Genomic DNA, 20,201 nt, shown 5'->3' with positions numbered 1-20,201 from the left:
AATGGAGGGACGAATGGAGACGTGTCGTATCCAGCGATGAGAGTCGCTTCTGCCTTGGTGCCAATGATGGTCGTATGGGTGTTTGGCGCCGTGCAGGTGAGCGCCACAATCAGGACTGCATACGACCGAGGCACACAGGGCCAACACCCGGCATCATGGTGTGGGGAGCGATCTCCTACACTGGCCGTACACCACTGGTGATCGTCTAGGGGACACTGAATAGTGCACAGTACATCCAAACCGTCATCGAACCCATCGTTCTACCATTCCTAGACCGGCAAGGGAACTTGCTGTTCCAACAGGACAATGCACGTCCGCATGTATCCCGTGCCACCCAACGTGCTCTAGAAGGTGTAAGTCAACTACCCTGGCCAGCAAGATCTCCGGATCTGTCCCCCATTGAGCATGTTTGGGACTGGATGAAGCGTCGTCTCACGCAGTCTGCACGTCCAGCACGAACGCTGGTTCAACTGAGGCGCCAGGTGGAAATGGCATGGCAAGCCGTTCCACAGGACTACATCCAGCATCTCTACGATCGTCTCCATGGGAGAATAGCAGCCTGCATTGCTGCGAAAGGTGGATATACACTGTACTAGTGCTGACATTGTGCATGCTCTGTTGCCTGTGTCTATGTGCCTGTGGTTCTGTCAGTGTGATCATGTGATGTATCTGACCCCAGGAATGTGTCAATAAAGTTTCCCCTTCCTGGGACAATGAATTCACGGTGTTCTTATTTCAATTTCCAGGAGTGTATTTGTCCAATGAATACCCGTTTATCATCTGCATTTCTTCTTGGTGTAGCAATTTTAATGGCCAGTAGTGTAGGAATTCATGCCTGCCTGTTATGCAGACAAACTTCCTTTAAAAGCCCAAACCTGTTTCAGCGCTCTTGCGTCCTCATCAGTGTGTACATTCGTTCAGTTTTGAAATATGACACACTAGTTTTAAGTAAAAATTATTTTAACGAAATTAGCCGAAAACACCGTGTACCGTTATAGACAGCAGCAGTGTAAACTCTGTAGTCTGTGAAGTTCAGAACTGTAACTTGCGAGAGTAGTATATATAACGTTAGTTCATGTATTTCCGTAACACATCAGGACAGATACTACGTGTTCGTAGAACATAGTGACGAAATATTTTTTCTCAGCAAAATTATTCTTGTACATAAAATTATTTATTAAATCGCCAACCAAACTTACAAAAGCATTATTTAGTTGTAGATCGCAAGCTATACAGCAATGCACAGAAAGTCCTGCAGAATCTAACAATCTAAACAGTCAGACAAAAAATGAATTACGCAGAAGACATAGCCGGATCGCAATTTAGCTTTGTACAAGTACAAACCATCTGCGGATATGTAAATGATCAGAGTTGCAATTCTCTGCAATAAAACGCCCACAACAATGCATGAGGAATGTTCGCGCTCAATGTTGTTACCAGGTCTGGTAGAGTATATGAGAGGCTTGAACAGTGTCAGATGTTGAATGATCATTGTTAAGGACACGATGATGCTACGTACTCGTGCGAGACAGTGTTATTGTCACACCTGACAGTTTGAAAGGGGCCTCATTATGGGTTTCCATTTGGCTGGCCGGTCCATCTGTCGGAAATCACAGTGGCGCAGTGTTGTACAGCAAAGAAACGTGAGGGCAGGCATACAGGTCGTCAAGGTTCTGGTCGACCCCATCTGACCACCACGAAGCAGAAATGCCGTACTGCACACCAAACAAATCGCATCCCCTTCATATCTCTGTTGCCATCCGAGCGCAAGTAACGGACTCCCTGCAGCAGTCTGCGTCACCCTCCATTGCCGATCGGAGACTAGCAGCAACTAGACTAGGGAGAGATCCTACTGTTACAATTTTTAGAGACGTACAGCAGAGTTACTCCTGCTGTCATTAAGTGGGAGCCATCGGATAGGAATTCAGGTCACGGCTGGTGGTGACTGAGGGAACTTCGATTGGCACAACGGTACGCCACAGACGTCGTACCTCCGCAGGTGTTACCTCTCACGCGAAGGCATCATGGTGCCATTTTTCAACAGGACAGTGCTCGTCCGCACACGGCACGTGTCTCAATGACTTGTCTGCTTCATGTTGATTTACTTTCATGGCCAGCAAGATCTCCAGGTCTGACCCCAATACAACATATGTGGGACCAGATCGGATGCCAACTCCCTTCCAGTGCAGGTATCCAAGATGTCAAGGACCAGTTATAGCAATGGCTCTAGAGCATGCTTCAGGAGTGGTTACAACTTTGTGACACCATTCCTAACCGAGTTAGTGCACTCATCCAGGTCAGAGTGGGTGCAGCACCGAACTGATAAGTAGACTCTTACAGTTAAGTTCTCTGTAAATTTGACTCGAGTTTGTAATCACTGAAATAACGCCACATACTCAGTCAGACCGGGATTTTTTCTCCTTCCCTTCTGGGTGCTTCACTTTTTTTGTCAGGCAATGTATAAAATAAAGGAATAATCATAACACATATAAAATGTAGTCATTTTTTCTGTTTTTGGTCGTTCCTTAGTTGCTTCAAAATTCGTTGATGTATATTCCATCTATGCAACTAATTGAAGGCAGTTTGTTTATTGCCATATGTGGTTTGCTTCTTTTAGTTGTGGAACATCTTCAGTGGCGACTTCCTGCGCTGTTAACCCATATGTGTTTCTGGAGATATGTTCATTAGTCTCAATGCTCCTGTTGGCCGATTTCCGGCGTTCTATCATCCACATTTGATTCATCACATTGCATACATCACTTGTCCTTTACATTTTGTGTTCAACATGTCACTCTGAAAAGCATTTCACAAAATAAATCTGTCTCTTTTGCCGGTGTGAAAAACCATCATATTTGCTGGTAATCTGTTGCTCGTATACAGTATACACTCCAAACAACATTCCAAAGAAATAGTTTCAGAACATATAAAATGGGGGATAGGAAACAAACCTGTCAGTCCTTCTTACCTACTGCTTCCACGTCCTATCCTTCTACTGCAGTCTGATTCCTGCAGAAGTCTTAAATACTCGTATAATCTTTCGCTACTTTATCCCCAATAGTTTCAAAATTTCAAAGAGTGTATTCTAGTCAATATTGTAAAGTGATTTTTCTCAATCTACACATGCTACAAACGTGAAGTTTGTATTTCCTCAGTATACACAACTTGAGAAGAAAGTGAAGCGCCCAGTGAGGGAGGAAAAAACTAAATGAAACTTTAAGATGCAGAGGATATTAGATGTTATTTCAGTGATTACAAAATCGAATAAAATGTACAGAGACCTGTGGTACTATGAGCCTACTTATCGGCATGTCTTTATAGTTCTCCCCACCACCACCACTTTCCCCCTGTGGCCTAGGTGCACGTACTGTTTCACGTGGGAAGAGCGTCGTAGAGCCACTATATCCTCTCCGGACATGTAACTGTTGAACTGGTGCTTGATATATGGGTTCTGGTATTGACTCAGCACCATGCAGACAGATCATCGAGACATGTGCCATGTGTGAACGAGCATTCTCCTATTGAAAAATGGCATCTTGATACTGTCACGTGATAACACTTGAGGACGCAGGATATCCACGACGTACAGTTGTGAAGTCGAAGTTCCTCAGTTGCTTCCAGCTATGACCTAAAATCGTACCTGATGGCTCCCCCCATTACGGCGCCAGAAGTAGCAGCGCTGTGCCTCTCCAAAACATTGGAAGAATGCGATCTCTTCCCAGATCGCCGACATACTTGCCAAAAACGGTCATCCTGGATAGTGCCGGACAGCGATTAGCCACTGAACGCAATGTGACACCAGTCCATGCTTCCTGGTGACGGCACCACTCCAAATACAACCCTTTGTGTTGTTGTACAGCCTATGCATGGAATGGTAATTCCTTAGTCTGGCTGCTAGTAGTCCCTGACCAATGGTGTGGCAGTCCTCTACTTGTTCTCCGACAGTAACCACAGATTCGTAGGGGCTGCAATGTGCTTGTTGTACAATAAAAGGCGATTCCCTCTTGTGGTGGTCAGACGTTGTCGACTGGGAGTCTGGTACCCCAGGCCGACAGCTTTGACAGGCCGCCAGAAGGCACGGACGTAGACGACAGCCGCTAGGCGGCACTCCTATAGTGTGTCAGCGCTGCTGTCGCCGCAACAGCGCTAAACGCGGGGCACGTGCCGTCCTGTCGGCACTCATGGTGATCCTATAAAGCGGCCAGCGCAGGGGTTCTGACCAGTTACAATCCAACACAAAGCCCACAACAGGTTCTGCCTCCTGAAAATCCTTCCAGCCGGATACGAGGTCTGCATCCTTCCACCATCCTTCACACCCACAAATTCTTGATCTGCCCCATCCTGTGTTATGCCGTTGCTTGGATATCTGCTCCTCCCAGGTTCTATAACGCTCTCCAAATCCTCGAGCACCATCCACTCCACCTTCTGTCCCCCATGTCCACCCTATGTGACATCATCCCCTTCCCCCACCTTCTCCTTTTCCTTGAACACATCCCCACCCTGTATATTGCTCACCGACTCGATTCCCCTCCCCTCCCCCACACCCTGGTATCCCCCTTCCTCTCCACCCCCAGCCTGTCGCCGTGCCTTTACTATTGTGTCCCACCCTCTCCCAATCTCCACACCCTCCACTTCCTTTCCCAATGCAACTTCCACCACCTAGCCATCCTGGATGATGAACTTCGTCCTGACACCTACCCCTCCTACCAATTCTAACCCCACCTTCCTCCTGCCTCCCCCTCAGGACTCCCTCTCCTCCCCCTCCCTTCTCCTGAGCGGCTTTCCCCCTCCTGCACCCCCTCCCTCTCCTGTGCTCCCCTTCAGTGTCTCTGCACTCCCCCCTGCCTTTTGTTCCCTCTTCATCTTCCGCCCTGCCCTTCTCCTGCCCCTTGATGCGCCTCCTGCCCCCTTTTTCCCCTCTTCCTCCCACTCCCCCAGCCTCCCCACCGCACCTTCCTCCCCTCTTTTTCCCTCTTCTCCAGCCTCCAGTCTCTCAATAGGTCCCTACCAGTGGTTTTTTATTCTTCATGAGTGCTACATCATTTCTAGTTGTTTTTTAAGTGTCATGCTCTGTTTGATTTTTATCCTGTGGCCGATTTTTAACTTGTGTTTGCCTCCAGTGTTTTTTTTCAAGTGCACTTTGATTTGCCAGCTGTGTTCTTTTAACTTTATGTCGACTTTTTAACTGCCCCCAGGGCATGTCCCCTTTTCAGTGTACATTTTAACTCCCATCATCTCCATTTACTGTGTTTTTTATGTCCCCCTTTTTATCCCCCCCTTTTATGTAAACCCCCTTCTGTATTTTTGTAAAGCCAATTGGCTGAAGAGCAGTGGACTGTGCCGCTGCCAGCCCTCCCCTACACATATGAGCTAGGGGAATGAAATTACAATAAAGAAAAGAAAAGAAAAAAAGGCTCTGACCGGCTCAGGCCGCAGTTGTGTTCCAACAGCACTTGTGATCGCTTATCTATTCATCATTGCCCTGGTCGCTGATAGTCTGGCTACATTTTGGTATGCAATTTGGTTGTGCACTCTGGGTTTGGTATTTCGCCGTATGGTCTCTGTAATCAGACGTCCCTGTTGCGTGTGTCTGCTTTGTTTTGACGATTTCCTATTGACTTCGTCGGCCGGTGAGCTCCAGTCTCGCTCTGTTCTGTTACTAGAGGAACCATGACTGCCCTCACGTTCCCATGCAGTCTAACACTGGACCACTGTCACGTCGAAGTACCCCACAAACCTGGTTGTTCCACAAGTCGACCATCTGGCCAAATGGAGACCTACAATGAGGAGCCTTTCAAACTCTGTAAGATGCTGATAATGCTGTCGTACACCAGTATGTGGCATTTTCGTGTCCTTCGTAGTGATCATTCTACACCTAATACTGTTCTCGCCTCTTACACAACCTACCAGGACTGCTAACAACACTAGTCGCCGTTGTATCTGTCACAGAGAACTGTGACTCTAATCATTTACCTATCCAATAGCGGTGTGCTCGTGTACGAAGTTACATTAACATCCAACGAGTCTTCTGGACGCTGTAACGGGACATACTCCTCTAGCAATACTTTTCCTCAACAACAGTTGTCGATATAAGTATTTTTATTCGAATTTTGGACAGCTCAATATTATCTCACTTGTTTTCCTGAAAACTTTCTCAAATTTTATACACAGTATGTCATATTTCAAGCTAAAATTTATGAAAAGGAATCACTTTATAAAATATTTCAGTTTCGATGTTACAATCGACAAGTACGAGTTCTGAATGTGTAGTTAATTTTTTTAGAAACATTTGAAATTACTAGTTATTTGCACACTTAAAATTTCTATTATTAATAACGCAATCCTGTGCTGTTTACTACTTTTATTTCTGGTTTCATTTATGAAATAATAATAGAAATTAATAATGTAACGAAAACTAGTAGGAACTCATTTGTTAAGAAAAATTGTAAACTCTTTGAAATATTGTTGTTTCCGCAGAGCGTGAGAGTCGTAAACTTGCCTTTGACGTGATCGGACGTCTTTTTGTGTAAGAGGTGCGAACGATGTAAAATTTCGGCTTTGTTAAGGTGAAAAATCAAAATACTAAATGATATACTAAAATGTGAGAAAATCAGTAGAAAATATATTCACGTAAAAAATTCTGCAACAAGAATCTTCCAATTTATTTAGTTCAAACCAACCGCGAGGACCTGATGTTAAATTTTTAGCTTCAAGAATCAGACCCCTAGCCAAGAAGAATTGAAGCCATTTCAACATGACAAGCTAAGTAAACTCAAAAGTTTATTGTAATCTTCGCTCCTCTCAAATCTTCATAAAAGGCTTTGCTTATTAATTACTTGGACTGGACATTGTTTAATGTGGACAACAGATGGAAGAAGGAAGGAGGGGGGGCAGATTACAAGGCTCCATTCTTTTGGCCAGCAATGTGTATGGAAACTGTCTCCTTTATTATACCAAACGTGGGCGGTACGTTCAAACAACAGTTGTCGATATCCCTCTGCATAAGCCTAATTTTTTCTGAATGTACCGCCACAGTCACAAGGGGTGATGACTGCTGGAAGAAGTGAAATATTTCTTGACTCGGAAAGCGAGCTCCCGCCATTTCGTGAGTAAGAGCCTCACGCGCCACCACGCATTTCTTGTAGCATGTATCACTGGAACAATTTCTGTGATGCTTTCATGCTGATTAAACCGTGGCGAGCTGCTCCGCTCTTCTCTGAGTATCTTATATCTCTTGGGTTAATCCATCTTCTTAAGGATCCCAGATCAAGAGACAATATTTCAAGTTGGTCAACCAAGTGTTGGTCAACTACTAAATCCGTCTTCTATCTTAACGCTTAGGGCACCTACTCCAAGATCAATTTCACTTCCTCTTCAACTGTTTCGAATCTCCAGTTTAAAATATTTCGCCAAAACCACTTCGTTACCAAACATATCATAGCATGGTAAAATCATACCATGCTGTTCCATAATATCCTTTTCCTCAGCTCTAGCATAATACTCATCATCCATGATCCAACTCATCACAATATCCATGCTTATGTCCTAAACAAAACATTTCTACAACTGTATCACACATCCGCATGACACCGTACAACCTACACTGCACAAATAATCTCCATACTATAAACCGAGGCAGCACAGCAACTGACTACCTCTGCAATATCTTCATCTTGCCGCAACCATCCTGCCAAACACCTTATCCTTATCATTCACCTAAAAAATTTCTTGTTAATTGCATCACCATTCTGCATCCAGCCCAATCACCTTATACTCTACTACTTCCTCTCCCACACTGCCCAGACTTTCACCATCTATATTATTGCCGCAGATCTTGACATCCATAGCCACTACCCTGCCGAACGTGGGGGGTGGCGTCGGTTTACTACTACCCTTCAAGCGACCAGAGTCCCACACCCCAGCACACCTGACCTGAGACTCCAATTCCGTTATCATCCTCACCTCACCCAATATCCATGGACGCATTACTGAACGAGTCTGAATTAGATTGGCTACGATTATCTCGCCGCCCTTAACAAAATTCACTACAAACCAAGTCCACATCCTGGAATATCCCGACAAATTTATGCTAGACTCCTCGCGTACCAACTGGAATTCCTGCGGGGTCTTCATTCATACCCAGATAGAAAGACACTCAGTTACGCTGCAAAACCCAGATTACGTGTCCGTCACTGCACCCTTCAAGACAGCTTGTCTCAACTACTGCGATTATTCAGCTCTGTTGCAGTTGAAGCAGTACGGAATGAAAGGAAATAGGAGTAATCCGCTGAATTACAGACGTATATCACTGACGTCAATCTGCAGTAGTGTTTGGGAACATATACCGTGGTCGAAAATTATGAAATACTTCGATGAAAACGCAGTATTCGCAGATAGCACGGATTCAGGAAATGTCGTTTTTATGAAACACAACTAGCTCTTGATTCACACGAAGTAGTGAGTACTATCTACAGGAGAACTGAAATTGATTCCATGTTTCTAGACTGACGCCATTCTTCATGACGGGAAGTGTCGTGTAAAACAGAAGTGATATCTCCTCAAATAAGTTTTATAGGCCCTCTGTTGTTCCTAATCGACATACACAATTTAGTAGACTATCTGAAGAGCCGTTTTAGATCGTTTGCATATGATGCTGTCATTTACCATCTAGTAAGGTCATCAGAAGATCAAAACCTATTGCGAAATGATTTTGGCAAGACAGCTGTATTGCGTGAAAAGTGGCAATTAACTCTGAATAATGGAAAGTGTGATGTTATCCTACGAATACGAAAAGAAATCCCCTAAGTTTCAGTAACACGATAAATAACGCAAATCTAAAGGCTGTCAATTCAGTTAAATATATGTTGTTGTTGTTGTGGTCATCAGTGCTGAGACTGGTTTGATGCAGCTCTCCATGCTACTCTATCCTGTGCAAGCTTCTTCATCTCCCAGTACCTACTGCAACTTACATCCTTCTGAGTCTGCTTCGTGTATTCATCTCTTGGTCTCCCTCTACGATTTTTACCCTCCACGCTGCCCTCCAATATTAAATTGGTGATCCCTTGATGCCTACCAACCGATCCCTTCTTCTAGTCAAGTTGTGCCACAAACTCCTCTTCTCCCCAATTCTATTCAATACCACCTCATTAGTTATGTGATCTACCCATCTAATCTTCAGCATTCTTCTCTAGCACCACATTTCGAAAGCTTCTATTCTCTTCTTGTCAAAACTACACTCCTGGAAATGGAAAAACGAACACATTGACACCGGTGTGTCAGACCCACCATACTTGCTCCGGACACAGCGAGAGGGCTGTACAAGCAATGATCACACGCACGGCACAGCAGACACACCAGGAACCGCGGTGTTGGCCGTCGAATGGCGCTAGCTGCGCAACATTTGTGCACCGCCGCCGTCAGTGTCAGCCAGTTTGCCGTGGCATACGGAGTTCCATCGCAGTCTTTAACACTGGTAGCATGCCGCGACAGCGTGGACGTGAACCGTATGTGCAGTTGACGGACTTTGAGCGAGGGCGTATAGTGGGCATGCGGGAGGCCGGGTGGACGTACCGCCGAATTGCTCAACACGTGGGGCGTGAGGTCTCCACAGTACATCGATGTTGTCGCCAGTGGTCGGCGGAAGGTGCACGTGCCCGTCGACCTGGGACCGGACCGCAGCGACGCACGGATGCACGCCAAGATCGTAGGATCCTACGCAGTGCCGTAGGGGACCGCACCGCCACTTCCCAGCAAATTAGGGCCACTGTTGCTCCTGGGGTATCGGCGAGGACCATTCGCAACCGTCTCCATGAAGCTGGGCTACGGTCCCGCACACCGTTAGGCCGTCTTCCGCTCACGCCCCAACATCGTGCAGCCCGCCTCCAGTGGTGTCGCGACAGGCGTGAATGGAGGGACGAATGGAGACGTGTCGTCTTCCGCGATGAGAGTCGCTTCTGCCTTGGTGCCAATGGTGGTCGTATGCGTGTTTGGCGCCGTGCAGGTGAGCGCCACAATCAGGACTGCATACGACCGAGGCACACAGGGCCAACACCCGGCATCATGGTGTGGGGAGCGATCTCCTACACTGGCCGTACACCACTGGTGATCGTCGAGGGGACACTGAATAGTGCACGGTACATCCAAACCGTCATCGAACCCATCGTTCTACCATTCCTAGACCGGCAAGGGAACTTGCTGTTCCAACAGGACAATGCACGTCCGCATGTATCCCGTGCCACCCAACGTGCTCTAGAAGGTGTAAGTCAACTACCCTGGCCAGCAAGATCTCCGGATCTGTCCCCCATTGAGCATGTTTGGGACTGGATGAAGCGTCGTCTCACGCGGTCTGCACGTCCAGCACGAACGCTGGTCCAACTGAGGCGCCAGGTGGAAATGGCATGGCAAGCCGTTCCACAGGACTACATCCAGCATCTCTACGATCGTCTCCATGGGAGAATAGCAGCCTGCATTGCTGCGAAAGGTGGATATACACCGTACTAGTGCCGACATTGTGCATGCTCTGTTGCCTGTGTCTATGTGCCTGTGGTTCTGTCAGTGTGATCATGTGATGTATCTGACCCCAGGAATGTGTCAATAAAGTTTCCCCTTCCTGGGACAATGAATTCACGGTGTTCTTATTTCAATTTCCAGGAGTGTATTTATAGTCCATGTTTCACTTCCATACATGGCTACACTCCATTCAAATACTTTCAGAAACGACTTCCTGACACTTAAATCAATACTCGGTGTTAACAAATTTCTCTTTTGCAGAAACGCTTTCCTTGCCATTGTCAGTCTACATTTTATATCCTCTCTACTTCGACCATCATCAGTTATTTTGCTCCCCAAATAGCAAAACTCCTTTACTAATTTAAGTGTCTTATTTCCTAATCTAATTCCCTCAGCATCACCCGACTTAATGCCACTACATTCCATTATCCTCGTTTTGCTTTTGTTGATGTTCATCTTATATCCTCCTTTCAAGACACATATATAAGGCGCGATCAAAAGTTTACGTTTGAGGGCGTTGCTGCAGCGTATATGCAACATGGCGCAACTCGATGGAAGAATATAAGCACCTACATGTAGGCATGGGCTCACTATGGTATTCGTTTCTTTCCGACGTGCGAGTAGTGAATGGTGAAACGTGAACTATGGCGACGTTATTATTAAATACGTCCATACAGGAGCAACGTACTGTTATGATCTTCTTGGTTGCCGAAGGACAAACACCGGTAGATATCCATTACGGAATGAAGAACTTTTATGGAGTGCAATTAAGGTGAAGCGTCCGAGAAAACTTCGATAGGGAGTACTGCTGCTTCATAATAACGCACGTCCCCATATCGCAAATGTCGTTACGCAGAAGTGACGTCAACTCGAGCATTCACCCTGTATTGTTGATCTTTCCCCACGTGATTATCACGCCTTCGGCCACTGAAGGGTCGACGATTCCTTTCGGGCGATCAGACATTGCAGTAGGCACTTTCGGACTTCTTCACGAAGCACGACACGCTGTTTTACCAAAAAGGCATCTTGAAGCTGGTGCGGAGGTGGGATGATTGCCTCAGTGCTCATGGCGATTTTGTCTGACTGGCATACCGATTCTGGACAGTATGGCCTTCTAACGGAAACTTTTTGATCACCCCTTATACGTGGGGGTTGCTACTACGAATAACTTCAACCGGAACAATGGCGTAGATAATGTAGTGGGGAAAGGGAACCAAAGACTGCGATTTATTGCCAGAACACTTAGAAGATGCAACAGGTCTATTAAACAGTCTGTCGTAGTAGAACGGATGAGAAAAACTTAAAGGTTGTTTGATGAACCCTCTGCCCGACACTTAATTGTGAATTGGAGGGTGGTCATGCAGATGCAGATACCCAGCCGCATTAGAGCCATTGTTGTGGCCCGAGGTGGCACATCTGTGTTCTGAATTTCGCATCTGTATACACACAAATGACCTGCACATTACTTATTCATGTATTCTTCCCGCTACATACCTCACTGTATGAATAAACATGTAAATTTTCGTTATTTGCTTTCCTTCCTGCTGTTGCAGTTTTAATGAGTGGCTGTGTATAACATACATAAAGTTTCTGCTGTTTTATGCGCATTGGGTTATTAGGAGATGTGCTTGTCGGGTAGACGCCGGCAGCGGGAAAATCCGCCCGCTTAAAACCGATACCGTTATTTTGGTTCTCGGTATTTTTCGTTACTTGTTTGCTCTCGGTAATAATAGGTGTTTTTAAATTTTTACAAATAATCGGGTAAAAAAATTAAATATCAGTTAGCCCTAGCAGCAGAACTAACATTTTTGGTTTTTGAATAAATCTTTTTTAACAAACAAGTAATTTTTATTCGTAAAATTTCCATTTCTTTGAAATACTGTGTCATATAGAAAATAGGAAAAGCGATCGGTGCAATTTTAAAAATAATGCCGCCAGAAACTAGCAACAATACATGGCATAAGCACTGGTACAGCATTGCTGAGACAATAATGCCATAGCACATGAGCTATTTGATGGTACACGCATAGATACAGTATGCGTGACTTACCCCATGTGGTACATACGGTAGTCTCTCGCTATCGTCATCAAATATCAGATGTACAGAATGGCACCACACCCAATCTGGATGTATTTTATGAAGTGCAGTATTAATGACGTACAATGTTCTATTTGCTTCAACAGGTTAAAAACCGCAGGAGCCAAACAAACTTGCGACAATGTATAGGAGAAAACATAAAAGTTAACAATCCATTCATAGTTTATAATAATAATACAAAGTAGCTGACCGCTGACTGCGTCTACATCCAGTTGTAGCTCTTGAAAACGGACAAATTAGCACGTAAAATAGAGTTCATCAAACTTAGTTTTCCATTTTTAGCACTGATTATTCGTAATAACCAAGTAGTAGTATGATTGTCGATTACAAAATGATTTTTGAGCAGACTTTCAAAAATTAGAACCACTAGACGAATACTGGTGACTTTTTGTATTATTCAGTCACTTTTCGAGAAAAACATCGAACGGTGGACAGACTAAGTTTTCGTTTACTTGCCTATTAAATTTAATATTTTGATTCTACAGGTGGATTCACGGCTGGGAGATCATGTGTAGACCATATTTTCACATTACGACAGATTTTGGAGAAACATAGGGAAAAATAAAAAAATATAGGATTAATTTTCATAGATCTAGAAAAAGCGTATGATACTGTTCCAAGAAAATTACTTTGGAGAGCACTACATATGGCAAACATTAACCCTTCCTTGATTAAAATAATACAATAGATGTATAAAGATAACATTTGCCAAGTGAAAGTTGGTAATAAACTTTCACAGAAATTTAGAACAAGCAAAGACCTTTTACAGGGCTGTCCCATGTCACTATCATTATTTAAAATCTATATAGATATTAGCCTTAGAACATGGTGTCGTAAATGTAATAGTATGAGATTAAAAATAAGAGATGGAGTTTACCTACATCATTTATTGATTGCTGATGATCAAGTAGTCGTAGCACAAGATGGGGAGGATGATAACTATATGTGCAATCAACTAGCAGTAGCATACAAAACTTGGGGTTTGAAGATTAAGTACCAAAAAAGAGAATACTTGACTAATGATTCAGATGAGGTATACATTGAAGGAAAGAAAATCAAAAAGATAAACACTTTCTGTTATTTGGGATCCATTTTAGAAATCGAGGGAAAATCAGAGTCAGAAATCAATAAAAGAATTAATAGCGGACGGAGGGTCATTGGGATGCTTAACTCAGTGTTATGGAGCAAGAATGTAATGAGCAGAACTAAAAAATTAATATACAAATCCACATTAGAGAGTGTGATTCTGTATGGAACGGAGACCTGGACAATTAACATGAAGCACATTAAAAAATTACAAGTTCTAGAGATGGACTTTTGGAGAAGATCGGCAATAATCTCCAGGAAAGAAAAGATAAGGAACACCGAAGTAATAAGGATAATGGAAATAAAAGAAAGAATATATGACGTAATGGATAGGAAGAAATCACAGTGGTACGGGCATGTACGACGAATGGAGAAAACCAGAATACCAAAATTGACACTGTAGTGGGAACCAGAGGGGAGAAGAAGAAGAGGACGACCTATTACCCCCTGGCTCCAAAATGTACAGCACACAATGAGGAGAATGGGCGCAGAGGAAGAGGACACACAAGATCGAAACACCTGGAGGAATATTTTGAAAATATAGTTTAAGAACGTTTATTGTTTGTATTGTAATTTCCAAGTAAATTATTATGTTGGAGATAAACCTCTGTAATGAGGAAAAGCTCAAAATAATAATAATAAAAGATTCTACAGGTGGCGCAGTTAAAAGTAATCCGTCTCCTCTTCGAATGCGAATGCAATGTTTAGACTAAACAGCTACAGCAACGTACAGTTTTCTGCAGTAATCGATTTTAGCATTCTTCTGTCAGGATGTCAGTTTATTTCAGTGAAGTTAGACGTTTCTCTTTGCAAAATGACTCTCTCGATAGAAAGAAGAACTGAAATTGTGGAAGCATATGTGAAAATAGGTTCGATTAAGGAAACTCGCGAAATTTTCGGTGTCAAGCATCCACTTAGAGATTACCAGCAAAGAGAGCAATACAGAGTCTGTATAAAAACTGATGCACCTACAGATCTGTGCAGAATGTAAAACGATAAAGAATTCCTTCAGTTCGCGCACCAGAAGTTATTGCAGACATTCGCCGAAGAAGTATTCAGAGCCCAAAGAAGTCTACACGTAAATTGGCCCAACAGATACATGTAACTTTAAACGCAAACATTTTAGGTTAGGCTTTACCGTGACTGTCATTGACATTAAATGAAACAAGTTTACTGTTACCAGTCACTATTTATTTATCTCCACGTCGCGTTTCAAAGGTTTAAACCTCCGTCATCTGGTGGATTTACATTTGAGTTGTGTTTCTCCACTAGACTGTGGAGATAAATAAACACTGACTAGTAACACTAAATTTGTTGCTTCATTTAAGGTACATGTAAGTTAAGGGTGCTGCCAGTGATGTTGAAAAAGTCTTAATAAACGTAAACATGATCCGTAGTAGGCTGTAAAGTGATTTTTATTTAATCGTGCGATTAGCTAATTTCGATTACTTGTGGGAAGTAGTCGCAATTAGCTAATCGCACGAGTAAATAAAAATTGCATTACAGCCTACTACGGACCATGTTCACGTTAAATAAACTTCTGGAGGCTGTGGATCCCCGGAGTGGCCGTGCGGTTCTAGGCGCTACAGTCTGGAACCAAGCGACCGCTACGGTCGCAGGTTCGAATCCTGCCTCGGGCATGGACGTGTGTGATGTCCTTAGGTTAGTTAGGTTTAAGTAGTTCTAAGTTCTAGGGGACTGATGACCTCAGAAGTTAAGTCGCATAGTGCTCAGAGCCATTTGAACCATTTTCTGTGGATCCCCACAAATACGAAATTTTAAAAAAGTATTAATTTGAAGAAGTATTGTGTGGCGGTTACGCAGCAGTTACAGGAGGATGATAGTCAGAAAAGTGGAAATTACTGCACGGGGCTTCTGAATAACATCAAAGATGGTTTGGTGGATCCTTTCCATCACATCATGAGTGATGAAGCATGATTGCATCTTTCCTGTCACATGAATTCACAGAACACGAGCTACTGGGGAAAAGACAACAGTAACATAATGTGTCAGCAACCACTCCATGATGAAAAAAATAGTCACTGGACCTGACTATATGTGATTATTTCTTGTGGGGACTTACGTGCCGCCATTACGAACAACAATGAATGAACTGATACATCGCATAAAGCAGCCACGGAAGCCAGGGAAGGTGTAACTCAAGACTTGCTCGTTGCAGTGTGGGAACAATCTGAATATTGCTTTGACATATACAGTGCCTCTCAAGGGTGGCATATTAAACACTTATGAAAAAGTTTGAGTTTCCAGTTCGTCAAAAAAATAAATTCATTGTATATGTTTATTAGTTTCAGAAATATAGACGTGCCATATCGGATGATTCTTTTTGTTACACCCTGCATTTTTCACTGCATTTTTCATTGTAAATGAACGAAAAGTCCATTTCAGCTCTTCATTTGTGAAATTTCACTGTGTTTCCTTTATAATTACACGGGTTTTATTTGCACCACCCTGTATGTATCTTGAAACAGAGGGTGGAAAGATTTTTCAATCTTTGTTAGATTTTAGCATTTACTAAAGAAAATAATAGGAATCTTACTTTCTTTCTTTCGCTTGTGCCTTTTCCTGCAGGGACGCAGGGTTGGCCCGGTTAATCGGATTTGGCAATGTTAGATTAAGGGGTGGCCGGATGCCCTTCCTGCCACCACCTCGTACCCCCCGGCACGGAATTTGTGTACCCCAACTGTCTACGACTAATGTAATCCATGGAATAACGCGGAAGTGTTCAGGTGTCGGCGAGCCGTGTAACTGAGGCGGGACATGGGGACTAGCCCGGTATTCACCTAGGGGGATGTGGAAAACCGCCTAAAAACCACATCCAGGCTGGCCGGCGCACCGACCGTCGTCGTTAATGCGCCGGGCGGATTCGATCCGGGACCGGCGCGCCTACCCGAGTCCACGAAGCAGCGCATTAGCGCTCTCGGCTAACGTGGCGGGTAAAGAAAATAATAGGAATGAAAACCGAAGATCTTTTATTACCGAAAATCGTTTATTATGAGCGTTTATTATGAGCGCTTTTAACAGTTATGTTAAGGTAGCGTTGAAAAAAAGAAACGATATAACGGAAAACCTGCTGTTCCAGCGATAACCGCCACCCCCGCAGTGAAGTGAGTGTACTGACCAGGCCCAGCGATGAGCGGCGGCGGGCCGACCCGCGGCGCCACCGTCGCACACTCGGCGCGCCCGCCGTCGCAGAGGCCAGCAGCAGCGCCGCCCCCGGCGACCACGTCCGCGTCGTCAGCGCCCACCACTCGCAGCTCCGCGCTCAGCAGCCCTGTAACACGCGGAGGCGGACGCCATGTCTTAGCTGCTAGCTTAGGGACACCTCCGGAGTTGTAAAAGGACACCTCCAGAGTTGTAAAACTACCATAGACTATCGTTAAGTAAGCATAGAGTACAGTAGTTATCTAGCAGCTTTGGGCAATGTAAGGTCGTACCCGCGCTACGCATACGTTAGGTGTGTTGCATACTTATCAGGCGTTACCTCATAACGATCGCTCTCTTGGCGCATGCGATCAGTGTCTCACTAGTTTCCCCTAAAAAATCGAAAGTGGTGAGCCATCTAGAACAGAGGTTCTTCTAATAATTTCCGGGTATGCAGCCGGACCCCGTCGACATTCTGCCACGATATTTCGGCCCAGAGACGTCCGGCTATCATCAGGTGAGTACACAACTACTGAAGAGCCCAGGTGCAGTCGCGGTACTTATGCCGAATCTCGCGCATGCGAAATGTACTGGCATCCTACGGCGCATGCGTCAGGTGTTGACATGCGCAGCATGAAATTATTAGAAGAAGAAATACGCCGGGAAAATTTCAGAAGTAACATAGAACAGAGGTCTCCAAACTACGGCCCGCGGGCAGAAACCGGCCCGCGAGGGCCGGCAAACCGGCCCGCGTTAGCTGGCCGCACATCTCCGGTATCCGGCCCGCCAAATATTTGATGTGGTACCTATACTGCCAACAACTGAGTTTCGAGGCCTATCGCGACCAAATACCGCGACATTGGCTCTGCTACTCGCTACGTGACTACATAACTAAAGTTATTGTTGCGCCGCTTGAAATAACAATGCGTTGACATACTCTACCTCTGTTACGTCTTGCAGTAATAGTGTTGCTAACAATGATTTTGAGATTTCGTTAACTTTGCAGGACACTTCCGTGAAGAATGTGCAGTGACATATTTTTTTGTCGGTGAAATTCGCCAGAACAAAATACACCAGAATTTCTGTCAGGTTCCTCCAACAAATCAAAATTATGTAATTAAATAAAAATCGTAGTTCGTTTCAGTGCTAACTATTTCCACAATCTTAGATTTTTGCGATTTCATCTTTCCTTTAGCCTTACATTAGGGTGATCATGGAGTGCTAGGGTGCTGTAATCCAACTAGGTAGATGTCGGCCCTTATGACTTCGCGGAGGAGTCAATGTGGCCTGCGGACTAAAAAGTTTGGGGACCCCTGATCTAGAAGATGGGTGAGGAGATGTAATGGACCAGGTAACATACAGAGAATTTTTGCTCCACATAGTTATCCACCTGTCTCTTCCTTAGAAGTAAACAGTATTTACAGCAAAATTGAAATTGTCAATGTTTTAATTCAGATTTTATTCGAGAAGTTTTGTTTTGTAACCTGAAACAGTGTAAGATTGTATGTAGTAAAAATAAAGAGAACAATACATATATGTCATACAGCGCTAGACAACACAGTTTCACTAACAAAAAGACAAAATTACACAAAAAGAAAAAAAATACAAAAGAAAAATATATCAAACATCACTTCAATACTTCGTCAAACTTACATAAAACATGTTTCCGTTACTCACAAACAACTTTGGCATTTATCAATAATGAAAGGAACTTTTGCCTGCTTCAACTTTAAACGGTTTGAAGATGTTACATACCTTCTGCGATAATTTCCGAAATACAGAAACGTGACTATCTTAACATTCTGCACATCATGCCGATTTAGCTTTTGCGCTGTTTATTAAGTATTAACTTATTGATTGTGTTTTCATTTATTTTATTTTCATTTTTATGCAACTACATCTCTGTACGAGGGGTACTTCAAAAAGTAAGTTACGCATGTCGTCCCATACTAAGATAATTACGCAACAGGAGTGGCGCATTGTCAGAAGAGAGTACATGTCCTGAGTTCCTTGCAAACACAGTTCTTCTGCGGTACGGTTAACAGTTGCGTCACAGTGCGCGTATGCGAGGCCCACGAGAAAGAAAGGCTGCGGCGCGTACGTCACGAAGGTGGTCCTGAACTCGCTCGCTCACTCAGCTCAGCGTACAAAATACGTTTCTGTACATGTTAACTCCCAGCTGAGCGTGTAAGTATTAACAAGAATTGCATCTTCCGCTGGAGTCTGGTATTATTAAATTTTACTGATTAACAATACTACAGCAAAATTTAATTTAAGATCAATACCCCATGTAAATGGTATAACGACTTGTTTATAGGATTTAGTCTCTTCTGATTAGCAGTACTCGTTACATGCTGGAAGTGGTACCTTATGCAACTGATAATCATTTTAGCATGATTTAATTTTATTGTACGCCTGTACAGCCAGCCGTAACATATTTCAAGTAGGCCCATGGACTTCCCACCATTATAGGACTAAAAACAGTAAGATTCCATAATAGCGGATTCCAGTGGAAGTTTCAGTTTTAGTTTCTACGGACACGCCTAGTTACGAGTTAACAGGCCTAGAAACGTAGATGGTCTGCTGATTTGAGCGAGTGAACGAGCGCAGGACTACCTTCGTGGCGTACGCGCTGCGGCCTGTCTTTCTCGTAGGTCTCGGCGCGTATGAAATGGCAACAGAAAATGTACTTCATAGTGGAAGTACGCTGGGCTTTAATTTTCCGGGAAGATTCACGAAAGGGCACATTGCCCTGCCTTCGCTACGGAGTGAAAGATTCATCCTGAAAACAAGTCCCTAGATTGTATGGGAGTTGGAGAAAAATATTGAAACACAGAGAGAAATGAATTCTTGAATATAAATGCAGGTGCTAGCCGAGACTGCAGGTTGCACTGATATATTTGACCACGAACGGTACCTGTGCAGTGCCCTCAATACATTGTAAGTGTGAGTTGTGGTCATAAAAGTGTTCTGTGCAGCGGATTAAGTCGGACATAAGTGAATTCTAACGTGGACAAATTGTTGATGCTCGTACTGTGGGTGGTTCCGTAACTAACGTACCCGAAGAGTTTGGTGTTTCATGAGGCACCGTATCGAAGCATTTGGGGAAAGCGGAGAAACATTAACCGCAAAGTCACAATGCTGACGAAAGCGTGCGTAGTGCACTGGTGATGGACGGTCATTGAGAAGGACTGTGACGGAAAATAAGGGGGCGACAACTGCAAAACTCACTTCAGCACTGAATGCCGCACTCGCGAACATTGTCAGCACCAGAACAACGTGGGTAGGGATGCCTCCATAAGCAGGGAACTGCGGGTCGACTTTAAATTCCAAAAGTACTTATCAGTGA

At 44.1% G+C, this 20,201-nt stretch overlaps 1 protein-coding gene across 1 annotated transcript in view; it reads right to left on the bottom strand.

Annotated features, from left to right (window-relative positions):
* Positions 1–20,201, bottom strand: part of LOC126412857 (uncharacterized) — a 542,164-nt gene that overhangs the window by 96,152 nt on the left and 425,811 nt on the right. The window contains exon 3 of the mRNA XM_050082718.1: positions 16,830–16,982. Coding sequence (XP_049938675.1) covers positions 16,830–16,982 — 153 coding nt within the window. The remainder of the gene's footprint in view (positions 1–16,829; positions 16,983–20,201) is intronic.

The sequence above is a fragment of the Schistocerca serialis genome, chromosome 7, assembly GCF_023864345.2.
Source record: "Schistocerca serialis cubense isolate TAMUIC-IGC-003099 chromosome 7, iqSchSeri2.2, whole genome shotgun sequence".
NCBI classification, from domain to species: Eukaryota; Metazoa; Arthropoda; class Insecta; order Orthoptera; family Acrididae; genus Schistocerca; species Schistocerca serialis.
This window is presented reverse-complemented; position numbering and strand designations above follow the sequence as displayed.